This window comes from Charadrius vociferus, unplaced genomic scaffold (assembly GCF_000708025.1).
Source record: "Charadrius vociferus isolate BGI_N301 unplaced genomic scaffold, ASM70802v2 scaffold1118, whole genome shotgun sequence".
Taxonomy (NCBI): domain Eukaryota; kingdom Metazoa; phylum Chordata; class Aves; order Charadriiformes; family Charadriidae; genus Charadrius; species Charadrius vociferus.
This window is the reverse complement of record NW_009649790.1, coordinates 11,509-25,440: the sequence shown is the minus strand read 5'-3', so window position 1 is coordinate 25,440 and position 13,932 is coordinate 11,509. Positions and strand designations below refer to the sequence as shown.

At 36.4% G+C, this 13,932-nt stretch overlaps 1 protein-coding gene across 1 annotated transcript in view; it reads right to left on the bottom strand.

Annotated features, from left to right (window-relative positions):
- LOC104291630 (rapamycin-insensitive companion of mTOR-like) overlaps positions 1–13,932 on the bottom strand; it is a 74,096-nt gene that overhangs the window by 49,693 nt on the left and 10,471 nt on the right. The window contains exons 2-8 of the mRNA XM_009890890.1: positions 12,961–13,025; positions 8,084–8,215; positions 6,995–7,058; positions 3,105–3,231; positions 1,955–2,124; positions 1,643–1,710; positions 638–705 (exon numbers count right to left, since the gene is read on the bottom strand). Coding sequence (XP_009889192.1) covers positions 638–705; positions 1,643–1,710; positions 1,955–2,124; positions 3,105–3,231; positions 6,995–7,058; positions 8,084–8,215; positions 12,961–13,025 — 694 coding nt within the window. The remainder of the gene's footprint in view (positions 1–637; positions 706–1,642; positions 1,711–1,954; positions 2,125–3,104; positions 3,232–6,994; positions 7,059–8,083; positions 8,216–12,960; positions 13,026–13,932) is intronic.

Sequence of the window (13,932 nt, the reverse complement as noted above, 5' to 3'; positions counted from 1 at the left end):
CCTGAAACTGGAGCATGAAAAGGTCCCGCTGAACTGCGATATATTGGCCGAGGGTATGTTTGTATCGTTACAGAAAGAGGTACTCGCTGGATTCCAGCCAGGTGGATCAGACCATGGAAGGGTCTGGCTGAAGACTCGGTCGTCCAGGAGCAAGAAGTGAATGACTCATGCGTTTGAGTCAAAATGTGATGATAATTTGCAGTTTTGGAGTAGAACTAACATGCTTTTTGCCTCATGGTTAGCACCTGGGGTGGCAGCAGCTAGAGCTTTAGCCTGGCTTAATAAGTTAGGATGTTAGTTAGCAAAGCAAACGAATGCGGCGACATTAGCATTAAGTGGGTTATTATTAGATACTAATTCTATTAGACATGATACATTGCAGAATAGAGCAGTCATAGATTTTTGCTTCTAGCACAAGGCTATAGGTGATGCAGCTGCATCTTGTCAGTAGAGTTAAAGAAAGCTATGTATGAGTCCTCCAATTTAACATTATCAAAACACATCTTCATACCATTGTAGGAAGGTATTGATAGAAATTAGACAGATTTTTCTGCTTAAATAAACCACACTCTTACACTAGAAAGTAAAATTCCCCTTCTAATCATCCAACTTCAAACAAGCAAACAAAAAATCTTACCTGCCCATGATCGAAATGCTGCCACTATTCCCATTTTACTAGCTAGGAACCGTGCTTCTCTGTCCTCTCTGTCATTAAAATAACAAGTGTCACAATACACAGTTAATTACTGTAAAACAGTGTTACTAACATAGCAAGTAAAAAGTAATTAACTGAAATTTTAGATGGGAGACAAAATCCAGAGTAAGAAAAATCTGTTACATACATATATATGTGTGTATATATGTATGCAATGTGTACATACACACAAAGATTAGAATTTTTAAAGGATTGTTACTTTTCCTTTTTCAGTGGAGGTTCTACAGTAGGAGGATCACATCAAAAGTAAACACATATATTTGGTTGGATGATTCACTCTGAAGCCTCCACTGACAGTAAGACTACAGCAGGGGCCACTTAGACACTGATTCAGTTACACAGACCTAAGCATCTCTTGCTATTTGATAATATTAAAAAAAAACCCCAAAACAACACCACCCCCAATAAACCTGAATAATTCAAGTTGGAAGCCACCTCGGGAGATCTTAGAAACTCTCAAGGATGAAAGGCTGCAGGACCTCTATGGACAGCCTGTTCCAACACTTGACTGGCCTCACAGAATTTATTTTTTTCCTCCTGATATCAAGTTGGAACCTCTCATTTCCATTTCTGAGTCTGACCATACAACCATCAATCATAAAACTAGCTCAAATGCAAACTCCTCATTGTGGATGTTTAAAATTAGATAAAAAGAAACCCATACCTGAAGTAAAAAAATGATGGTGATGATTTTTTAAGTAAAAGAAATATAATGGGAAGGGAAGAAGGGTAAAACTAATTTTCCCTTTTAAATCTGAAACGCTTAATAATATTTTAGGAAGTTGCATTCTAACCTGCTATCATATTCAACTTCAAATAATTTAATATTAGCTAATTGCTTTTATTTTGTCACTTTGGAAAGAAAAATATTTTAATTCCAGTACCATGAACACAACTGGTAGCATAAGTAGCAGCACTAACACTTACTTGAGTTGTCCTTCTGCTGTGTCTGGATTATGCCTGTAGTGAAAATCTGTGTAAGGAGCTAAAATTCGCTAAACAAAAGAAAGACATGCGTTACTCTCACATGAGAATAGTTAACAGGTCTTACCCTTTCCTCAGTCCCACTCCAATCTGTCATGTTATTCCTGCTTTATAAATCATTAAGCTCTAAGCCTAAAATGTTGCATTTAAACATTTTGCACTAATACAGAAGGTAAAAGTGAAGTGAAAATTAAACATTTTCATTAGTAATACAATGTTTAATTTCTGTCACTAAACAAGTAAAACTGAACCCACCTCTAACTCTACATCTGCTCGCACATACTGTCGGGTCTTTGGATGATTAATAAGGTGCAAAACTGTAGTTATCAAAGCCTCATTTATTCGGCTTAGCTGACAATCAATCACATTTTTCAAGATGGTACTTAAACCACCCCGAAGAGCCACCACCTCGGGATTCTGAAGTGCTGAATAAAGAAAAACACGTCACTTCATCCAGCAATAGGAAAAACATTTCATGACTTCCAATACGACAAAGTTGTCATCTGTTTAGTACATATATCTTTTTCTTCCTGAACACTGCTGAGACACACAATAAAGCTTTTAATAATTGATATTAGCAATAAATTGAGATTTTGATTAATTTATCAACAAAAACACTGGTCAGTCAGTCACCATTGTGCAGCAATATCCCAGCTTATTTCCAACCAAGTTTCCATACAGTAGTGTCTGGATTTCCATGCAAAAAGGTTTTGTGCTTCACTGGACTGACATGTATAAAATATTTATACTAGAATATAAATGAGTAACAGATTGTTTAGTTCTTTAAAACATAAGTTTGTATCTTGAAAATGTTGCTGAAGTTATTTCTCATTGATTGATACAAAACTGAAAAGAACTTTAAAAATCAGCACCTACATACAAGTATAGGGAGTTAGTATAAATCACTGTCCAGATAGCCTTTACATGGACACAAATACTGACTTCCAGAAAGCCAACTAACCACAGTACCCACTGTAAAAATTTTCTAAAGGAAAAAGTTTTGTCATTCTTTGAACACTTGTACATTTGTCAGCACCTCACGTATGGAACTTTCCCCACTTCCAATCCATTAGTTTTAGAAACATCAACTGCAGCAGGGAAACATTTTTAAAGGTAACGCAAAAATTGGTAAATCTTAAAGGAAAGTACAGTACTTGAAATCTTCAAGTACTTCACTTATGAGATTTTGATTTTAAGTTAAAGTGATTTTGTTTTATATCAAACTAATGACTAAAATATATGAAATGGACATTAAGAACATAACATCTGTTTCATTAGTTATTAAACAAATAACCTTAATTATTTGAATAAAATCTATTTAATATGAACCCACAGAAGATAGTCTCTTAGAATACCAATGACAACCACATCAAAATTTTTCTTAATTAGCTTTCAGTTATCTTACCTAGTTCACAGATAATGGCTATACACGCTCGAACCATTCTGTCTCTTTCTTGAAGACCATCATTTCCAACTGCTATCAAAGAATTAGCAATAGAACTGGGGAACAATGAAGCATTCACAGTGATCATCTGCCAAAAGTCAAAGAAAAAGCCCTCTGGTTTCTTCATAATATTTCTCTGAATATACTCACAGATTCACTAGCATTTTGTTTCCTAGATACTACCAGACCACTCCATATATTACTTGGTTGCATCCTGCAAATCCTCAAAACACTTTCTTTTGTTCTTGAAATTCTTCATTTGTCAATTGACCATTCTCTTCCTGCTTCAGTTGTTTATATTATTTTATTATAAGGGTAAAAATATCCCTGACTGTTGCAGAGAGAACTACTGCTATCTTCTTCAGATTTCCAAGAATTCCTTTATCGACAGAGAACACTATTCAATAACAGAGTAGATTACAAACTCTTCTAGAAGATTCATTCATACTGCACCAGAGATCTATCTTCAATATCTATTCAACTTTTGAATTAGCCAAGACTAAGCTCTCTTGTTTTGTAAAGAGATCCTTAGGCTGCTGCAGACTATAGAAAAGGACAGCCAACAAAAGAAGCTGCTATAGTAGTTGGAAGGCAACTGTCAGCAACACCCCTATATCCTCTTGTACAGTACCTGATCTTCCTAAAACTGCAGTGTAATACAACTTAATCATAAGTTATATAGCTATATGTCACAAAAAACACACATTAAACATGTTAAAGTTTTTAGATGTTTAGTGGATACTGAGCATTTATCATCTCAATTTTATTTATTAGTAGAAAAAATGTGACATGGTTGAGTGGGCTATAATAAATTATGTTGTTCCCTTTTTAAGCAGTCAGACAAAAAAACCCACCACTATTTCCTCTTAGTAATACATCCGTTTAACTTTAGTGATGTTCATGTTCCATAGTATATAGGATATGTATATTTAATTTTAGCAAACTATGAAAAAATGTGAATAGAGAGCTACTCAGCTTTTGTAGTCAAAGTCTCAGTTGGGGGGTGGAGTGGGGTTTTTTGTGTGCACAGGGTCTTGCTCCTTAATCTGGTATAAATTCTGCTTGTCCTAAACTAGCAGCTGAGGATTTCCATGGCACAGGAGCTCTTCGGTAGTATAAAGGAGCATTGGCTGTTAAAATCTGTTCTTCTATTCTGTCTCAAATTTATTGCAAGTTGTTTTTATTTTTTAATTGAAGAATGACTAACCAAGGTTTAATTTAATATCCCTTTTGTTTCCAACAAAAGCAAGTTTATCTCCATTATTTTTCTAAAACTGTTTTGTCCTATATTCATTTTACAGCTCCCTTAGATGTCTCACAGTTATTTGTTCAAAAAGGATTACTTATATTAAAATGAAAAGAGATCAACCATTATGACAAATATATTTCAACGCTTTAACAGGTTTGTTTTTAAGATGTGTTTTTGAGAATCTTCTTGTCATACATAATGTTGTCACCCACAAAACAGGAAACTTTAAGATAGGACTCACCCATGCAGTCTTTGACTTTCACAATGGAATGAAGTAAAAAGAATTAGCAATAGAATGGGTGTACCCAATCCACTCTTCAAAATTATAACCTTTTTTTCCTACTGACACTGACATGTACTTAAGTGTGAGAACACAAGCAGCCTCTTAAGGCGGTTTTGCTTCATTGTTTTCTTTGGTTTTAAGACATGAGAAGGAAAGATTTCTTTCCTTCCTATTAAATTCCAAGTATTTTAGTAGAATAAATACAAATAATAAATGCAAAGTTGTTTTTCTTTTCTCTTCCTACACTACTTCAACCTGCACTGTTTTTTAAACAAAGTATCAATAAGTGCCTTTAATAAATTCATAAACCAGGAGGAATATTTTACATTTTGTTTTTCCACTCTATGAAACAAAGAGAAGAAAGTGAGAGAATGTTTTAAAGTTTTATATCTATGCTATTCTTACATGGGCATTTTTGCTATCAAAGATGAGGTTAAAGAATTGTCTCCATACTTTGGAAAAGGCAACAAGTTCTGAGATGCTGGTAGAACCCAGTTCAGCTCTTCCAGAGCTCATAGTAAATTATCCCCTGCACAAATTAATTAAATCTGATTGTTATATTTGCCATTCTCCTCTCCTAAGACCTTCATGTAATCTTTTAGGAATCCTGGTATCAAACTACTGAGGTCTGAGATCTTGTGGGAGATGAGGAGAGATGGGAAAAGGGCAAGAGCAGGGTAATAAAAAGACATTGTGAAAATACAGAATGTGCTATTCAGGACACATGTCACAGTATCCTTTGTGAGAGAGTTTCTCAAGTATTGACTAGTTTGTGCCCATGCATACTTAACTGCATGCCCAGACAGGACATGAAAAAGGTGTTAACTTTACTTGTAGCCAGGTTGGGTGGCTTTTTGTTTGTCTGACATCATCTTTTATGAAACAAGGATGTACTAGGTAGCAAAAGATGTTAGGAAACATCATTCATCAACATAGTTCTCAGCATCCCTGTACAGCATGTACATTCCATGTACAGCATCCTTGTACAATGATGGAGAAAAAACAAAAACCCATTTGTGATCAGCCGTATGATATTTTTTTTTTAACATTTATCTTTCAGGATCATTTTTTAAAGTCAAACTAATGGATTTATTTCTCTTGTTTCCTCTTGTTTCTTTCAAGCAAGACAGAAGTCTGCTCAACTAGGAAACGCTCAAGAAAGCCCAGGAATATGAGGACAAATTTCTGACCCAAAGAAAACCAATACATTATAAACGTGTTTCTGTTCCATCTTCTGATTTAAGTTTTTCTGGCCCTACACTGAAGCTCTTTTTTAAACCAGATTAACAAAGAACTTTTTTCTAAATTGTGACTTCCTCAAGGATCCATTCCTTTATGGTTATGTTTTTTGTTTGTTTAGGTGGGGTGGGTATTTAAGCTTTAAAACTCTTTTTGGCACAATTGTTAATCAAGCATATTGTCTCTTCTGTAAGAAATCAAGTGAGCTCATTTTAAGGAAAGAAATTGTATATCAAGCTTCTGTATTTTCAACCTAAATATATGTATATAAAATACATATACACACGAAACATTAAACACACACAGTGCTCCTGGGGAACAATTCTTTCAACTACTTCAAACCTTACTTGAGTCTTTGGTAGTTTTTCCTAAGATACTCAGTAGAAGAATGTAAGCAAGATAAAGAATAGCAAAGTCCAGTACAAAGGCAGAGTACTATACTGCCTGAAAAAAATAGCTTCAGTATATGCCAATTTCTCTAGGATGAACTTGAAAACACAACTACCATAGCTTCAAACATCTCCCGTCCATGGGTACAGAGGACAGTAACCACCACAGACTAACTACATCTTATCGTGTATCTGAGAAAAGAACTATAGATAGCATCAACCTCTATGGATAAAGCAATAAGGTTAGAAGCATTCCTTCAACTGATTATTCCAGTGATGGCAATTTACCTCATTTCTCAAACGGCAGAAAATCTCCCATCCTTGATTTACAGATGCTTAAATACACTATACAACAAAGTTAAATCATCAGATGAAACATAATAACATGGTTCTTATACCCTTGCATTCATCATTTGCTATTTTTTTCCCAAATCTTGTCCAGTTTGATCTCTATCAAAGGAAAATTAGCAGGATTTTTCTAGCCCACTTAAGATTTTCAGTGGTAAGAGATTAAAATAAAAACAAGTCTCAGCATTACCCCTCCTTCTCTCTTTTGAATTATCGGCTATAATTTCTTCTCACATGATAAAGAAAGGTAAGGTATTAGAGACTGTGTGGAAAAAAAAAACCTACTGATGGAGAAAACTTGGAGTCGGCACAGCTGATAAGACCATATATAGTTAGATTTTACCTTTCTGACTAATCGAAGTGCTTGTGTTCTTTCTACTTCATTACTCTGCTGTATGTCAATACACCTAAAATAAGTTAAAAAACATGTTTTGTTTGTAACAGTTAAGGTGAAAGTTAGTGTTGTTAACATCTCACATTAATATTTATGCAATTGAATGAACAGAAGAATATTATGACTGAATGTGCCTTTCAGCAAGTATGCTCATTATGATTGGTCAATTAGCTTCGTTTTATGTTTTATTCCAGTTATCTTCATTATAATTAAACCACTAGAACATTCTCAAATATACAGTGACAAGGCATAACAGCTTCAACAAATATTTTCTGAGCTAGCTGCATTTGTCATTTCAAAAGAAACTAAACAAAGTATTTGTAATGTTTCACATCAACAAGTTTTGTGTTCTCAAATCAGAAAAGTCCTTTTGCTCCAACAAAATTAAACAGCACACTAAAATTTACTATGTGTGTATATTTATAAACAGAAACACATATATATTAGTATATTAAATCCAACAAGATTTTAACAAGGGAAGGACTAGAAATCATAATATTTAGATGTATTCATGATACTGATCTTATTATCTCACGATTAGTTTGCCCTTTGGTATTCTTCTGTTGTGTCATGGGTTATACTTAGATTACAAATTCTTAGGCATGAACTACTTTTTTCCCCTGACTTTGTACTAGAGGCTCCAAAGCACTATGATAATACAAAGAATCAGCACAACTCCCATAAAACAAACTTAAGACGTGAAAATTACTGAGGTTTCAACCTTCTAACAACACCACAGATTAATTTATGATTAGTGGCATTTACGATTAAAAAACATCTATAATTTGTCTAATTTTTTAATTACTCATAGTATATCATATATTAAGACAGCATTTTATTTGGATTAGCTGGTGTGATGTATTATCCCTCTATTTTTAGAGATGGACATTATTCATATTGAAGAAAAATTACTTTTATAAAGCTACATATCAAGAATGTAAGAGGATATGAAAACACCTTTTCTCACCTGTCTCAACCATCAAAACCCAAGTGATTTACAATTGTACAATTTACAACAAGAAAGGAAGGGAAAATTACCTGGCTATCAAGTAATCTACTTTCAACTTTAGCACCTTCTGGAGAATACTGGAGTCTCGAATGAGATAGCGGAGGGCTCGCAATCCTGCTGCTCGCACCTCTTTTGCTTCATTTAGTAAAGCTAACCGCAGACTACAATGAAGAAAACAAGGGGAACAAACAATTATTTATCAGCAGGTAGACTTCACCATCTGACATGCAGCTACAACCTACACATTTAAAATAAAAAGTTTGATTTTTAAAGAGAAATATTCTGCAGTAATTTTGTCTTTGAGATATTCACCTGTACAGCCTATAAGGCAAACTTTGACTCTGCCAGCAGATGTAGACAATATATGAATCTGAAAAAGCCACAAAGCAATTTTTATTTTTTTTAAAGAACAGTCTGTACATCCCTGAAATGATATATGACCAAGACTTGTGTACAACTTATTATTTGACAAAACAGCTGAGCACAATATTAGTCCTGAAAAGGTATTCTGGATTAGTTACAATTTTCAAGAAAATTAACAGGTAGAGAGTATTTCCTCCTCTGCTAGACTGACAATCCATAAGCATGAGTCCTCAAAACAATGTCTTGCCACCTAGCAAAGAGAAATGTGCACCTTTAAGTAATTATATGCACCACTCACTAAAGATGTTATAGCACCAATATGTTTACATGAAATGTGAGAGTCATAACTTAAGCAGCCCCACACACCACAGATTCCTACAGATTTAATTTCAACATATAACCAAAATGTATTTCTCTTTAGACAGATTTTGAAAGCATTTTGCTTGCACTGAGGTGAGCTTTCCTAAAGATAACTGTCATCATAACGTATTTTCCTAAATTCACTAGCTAGGTAAAAAGAAAGGAGATTTTGAAGACCTGCAGAGACGGAGTTTGAAAGTATTAAGTGACACACTGTCCTTTTGAAGACCCTCAAAAGATTTGCCCCTCTTGCTTGACTACACAGTAAGAAAAAAGAAAAGAAAAAAAAAACCCAACCCCACCCCCCCCAAAACCACACCCCACAACAACAACAAAAAATCCAAAGAACATGCACAGCCTTGGTAGAAGTTTTGCTTGTTAATTCTTGTAACCTATTGTTTGAATATTAGTTATTGAGGTTAACTCCTCTCCTCTCCTCTCCTCTCCTCTCCTCTCCTCTCCTCTCCTCTTCTTATTCTAGGATGGTCATGCATGGTAATAAGCTATTCCAAGGGCAAAATGTTCTGAATCTTTCTGCAGATCAGCCAGCCTATGTAAAAGTCACTATAAAAGGAACCTACTTCCAAGCAACTTCTAGACAAAGTAGAAAGGCTGCAATACAATATGCAAATAAAGATGAACTGCTTATTTTATTATTCCCACTCTCAGGGAAGTCTGCTGCCTCCCTGAAGCACGGGTTAGGGACATCACAAAGAGGTGCGAGCATGATTAAAAGAGATACCAGGGCCTTGGGACAGTCACTACGGGGATCTGGAGCACAGGTTATTTTTTCATCCCTACTTCCCCTTGCGGGCAATGACATTGAAAGGAACAGACGAGCTCCGTCTGTTAATACGTGGCTCCGTGGCTGGTGTCACTGGCACAATTTTGGGTTTTCAACAATGGAATGGCCTATGCAGCACCAGGCCTGCTGGCAGCAGATGGGGGCTGGCTCACTCAAAGAGGGAGAAGGGTTTTGGCCCAAAAATTAGCAGGGCTCACTAACAGGGCTTTAAACTAGACTCGACGGGGGAAGGGAGTATTATCGGGTTTGCCCGTGACCAGCCAAGGGATGTTGTGCCAAGGAAAGAGGAATGGGGTGCGGGTGAGGGCCTGCAGCCATTAGCTCCAAAACGCGCTGGCTATGCTGCAGCATGCTCAAAGTCTTACAAAGATGAACCAGGAGTTCCTGGACAAACAGGAGCCAATGGGGAGGCACCGTTAATATCTGGCAAAGGAATGCCACCTGGAGAGCAGCACAAAGTAATTACAGCTGCTCCAGACAAATCAGTGAAGACAGGGCTGAAGTGCCTCTATGCAAATGCACGGAGCATGGGGAACAAACAGGAGGAGCTAGAGATGTGCGCATGCCTCCAAGGCTACGATCTCATTGGTATTGTGGAAACTTGGTGGGATGACTCCTATGACTGGAGTGTTGCCATGGAAGTCTACAGGCTCTTCTTTTCATTTCTGTAGTGACAGTTAAAATACTGGGGCAAGTAGTATTGTGCTTACTTTTTCTCTTACAACACAATCATGATATCTTTTTGGCTCTTTCAACCATAGATACACGTGGAGTGTGCATATCAAAATAATTTTCTTGATGCAATGGCTATTTTAGAATCATTTAGTATGGGTTTATAACACTTTTTTTGTCTTTATGTGCGTTAACTCACATCTAACAATCTATTCTCATAACCCCATCCTATTCTTGTTAACATAAACAATGTTGCCCTCTGTATCCCTCCCCTTTCCTTTCTCCAAATCATGATTTGTATATTAAATAACGTCTACAAAACGAGATTGTGAACCTAGTACTTAACTAGATAAAAATCTTCCATTCACCTCTGCTCTTTGAACTAATCTTTTCAGACTTTGATTTGTGAAACTACTTTTCATCACCCTATAACATCTTTATATCCCTTAATACAATCTTCAGCAACACCTTATGCCTTTTTATACACTATTGTAATAACTCCTTTCAAGTCTTTCAAAAGATTAGCAGAATACAGTTTGTGTAAACTCTTCTGGGTGCTTCATATGGCTAACCAGCTTTATTTTAAGGTGATATTAAGATGATAAACAGTCCTCTGGATGTGCTTTGGAATCCTTTTTGTATAGACCTGTGTCATGGTTTCAGTTGGGATAGAGTTGATTTTCTTACTAGCAGCTGGTATAGTGCTATGTTTTGGATTTGGGATGGGAATGGTATTGATAGCACACTGGTGTTTTTGGTTGTTGCTAAGCAGTCAAAGCCTTTTTTGCTCCTCATACCGCCCCACCAGTGAGTAGGCTGGGAGTGCACAAGAAGTTGGGAGGGGACGCAGCCAGGACAGCTGACCCCAACTGACCAAAGGGCTATTCCATACCATGTGACATCGTGCTCAGCATATAAAGCTGGGGAAGAAGGAGGAAGAGGGGGAGGGGGGACATTCAGAGTTATGGTGTTTTATATTCTTAAGTAACCATTACGCATGATGGAGCCCTGCTTTCCTTGAGGTGGCTGAACACCTGCCTGCCACTGGGAAGTAGTGAATGAATTCCTTGTTTTGAGGAAGAGACCGAGCAGCTGCGTGGTCCTAGTTGCCAGCTAGGGTTAAACCATGACATTCTGTAGAACAAAAGGTTTCCGTATGGAAATTAAGATAATTTTGAGAACATCAGCAGAGCAACTTACAGAACTTGCATGCTGTTTCCAAAGGAATATACATACTTGGCCTACCTCAAGGTTATTTCCTAAATTAATTCACTATTAAATTAAACTAAACAGATTACAACTGCAGAACAGCTATAACCGTGTAGGGCAAAATTTTAAAAACTGCTTGAAAAGTCTGTATTTCATAAAAGCTAATCCATCCTATAAACAGTTCTGAAGAACCACCAACCAGCACAATTATGGTTAATAACTGAGCATTTGGGTTGTATGTTTGAGCTTGAAAGTTATCACTATAGCAGAATAATCTACATATATGTGTAAAAAATTTGCTTCTCATGTACATACACAGAGGAATCACTGGACTGACCGAAGTAACATCGCTAACCAAGATAATTTTCCTGCTGTGTATAATTTTTGAGATACCATTTTTGGCTCTTTTTTTAAAGTATGGGGCTATTTTTCGTCATGTGTCTGCCGAGAACAACATTTTTATCTGTTCCTTATCAATATCCTTAATTGCGTTTGAAGTAGCAGATCTTTCTGCAAACTTTTTCCTATAAAAACGAACAACAGCATTTATATAACCTTTTAAGACTTGTATTTAAAAATATTTGGTAAAGAACTTTGAATTTTGAAGTTACACTCTTAAGTGATGTTTAGTCCCATCATAAAACACTATAATAGATTACATAAATAAGATCAGAAGACAATAACCTATTAAAGCTCACAGCAAAAATACAGATTCAGAAAAACACTTATTAGCATTTTTTTAGCTCTAGCAAGGAAACCCATTTATATTTAAGAAAACAACTTACAATATTTCCACAAGAAAAAGTACACAAGTTTACCCAAAAATTTACTTAAAGAGTGACTAGCTTTTTCTAAGCTCTCTTTCTTAAGTCAGATAACCAAACTGAAAGAACACCAAATCATATTAAATACTAGACCTTAGTTGTTTCTGCCACCAATACTGAGTCTCAGGACAAATTTACCGACGTCTGTGCAAAAACACAGAAGTTCTCGAAATAAGCGCATAGTTTGACTGTCAGAAATGGCAACAAAACATAGGAAAACTCCCCTTGAAAGTACGCACACAGGGTGTTTTAGTAGCAAGGAAAGTGATGCTACAAAGATATATATTCACAACAAAATAAAATAAAGTTTATCTATAAATCCTGGTTCTACATCAAGAGTATAATCTAAATTCTGTAAGAGCACATTTTTAATAAAAGTGCTTTCTGCAAGTACTGAGATATTTAGAGGGTTTTTTTTTTTACATTTATGGGGAATATAGAAAAGAAATACACACATTAACTTGGAGGGATTTTTCCCCTCTTTGCCTGAAAGCATATAATGTATTTGATTTTACTCATTGAAATATTTGTAAAGTGCATATATTTGCATTATGAAATTTCAAACACATTAGAACTACAAAACACTAGCTCAAAAATACAAGTAAAATTGATTTAATTGCACCTAGAACAATTAATGTACCCTAGTATTGCTCTAGTGCTCCTTACTACTTACCATATTATTATGCTGTCATACGTAAAACCTAGCTTATCTTCAGCATGGCCAGTATTACAAAGAAGCTGAAAATAAAAGAAAACATCTATTACTTATAAGTCTTTAAAAATGACTATGTAAAACTGAAGATTTGTGGTAATGCTTTCAAAGAAAGCTGAGGAATTTCATTCATGGCAAGGGGAAACTTACCAACTTCATACTTCCCTGAGAATTTCTGCTGTCAGTATACTATGCCTATATACACCAGCCAGACACAAACCTGTGGCCTCACACTAGAAAAAAGCTTGCACAATTGTGTAAGCTGCCTACTGGTCATTTTTTCAACCCCAGATTGCTCCTCTTCCTGCCTTTAAACTCTTTTCAGAACAGCCATTAGTTGTGCAATTGGTAACCTGAGCAGAGATGAAAACCACTTAAGTCAAAGCATATCTGCATTCAAAAAGAGGTCTTGGGTGAGTTTTGAAGCAAAGATTGACACTGATGGTCCACTGTCATGTTTTGCCACAGTTTGAAGCCGTTACCCCTCATCCTATCACTACATGCACTTGTAAAAAGTCCCCCTCCAGCTTTCGTGTAGGCCCCCTTTAAGAGACTAGAAGGCTGCTATGAGGTCTCCCCGGAGTCTTCTCTTCTCCAGGCTGAACAACCCCAACACTCTCAGCCTGTCTTCATACGAGAAGTGCTCCAGCCCTCTGATGATCTTTGTGGCCCTCCCTAGACTCACTCCAACAGGTCAATGTCCTTCTTATGTTGGGGGCCCCCACAAAGTACTCCAGGTGGGGTCTCACCAGAGCAGAGTAGAGGGGTAGAATCACCTCCCTTGACCTGCTGGCCATACTTCTTTTGATGCAGCTCAGGATATGGTTGGCTTTCTGGGCTGCAAGCGCACATTGCCAACTTATGTTCAGCTTCTCATCCACCGACACCCCCAAGTCCTCCTCCTCAGGGAGGGCTGCTCTCACTCCATTCTAT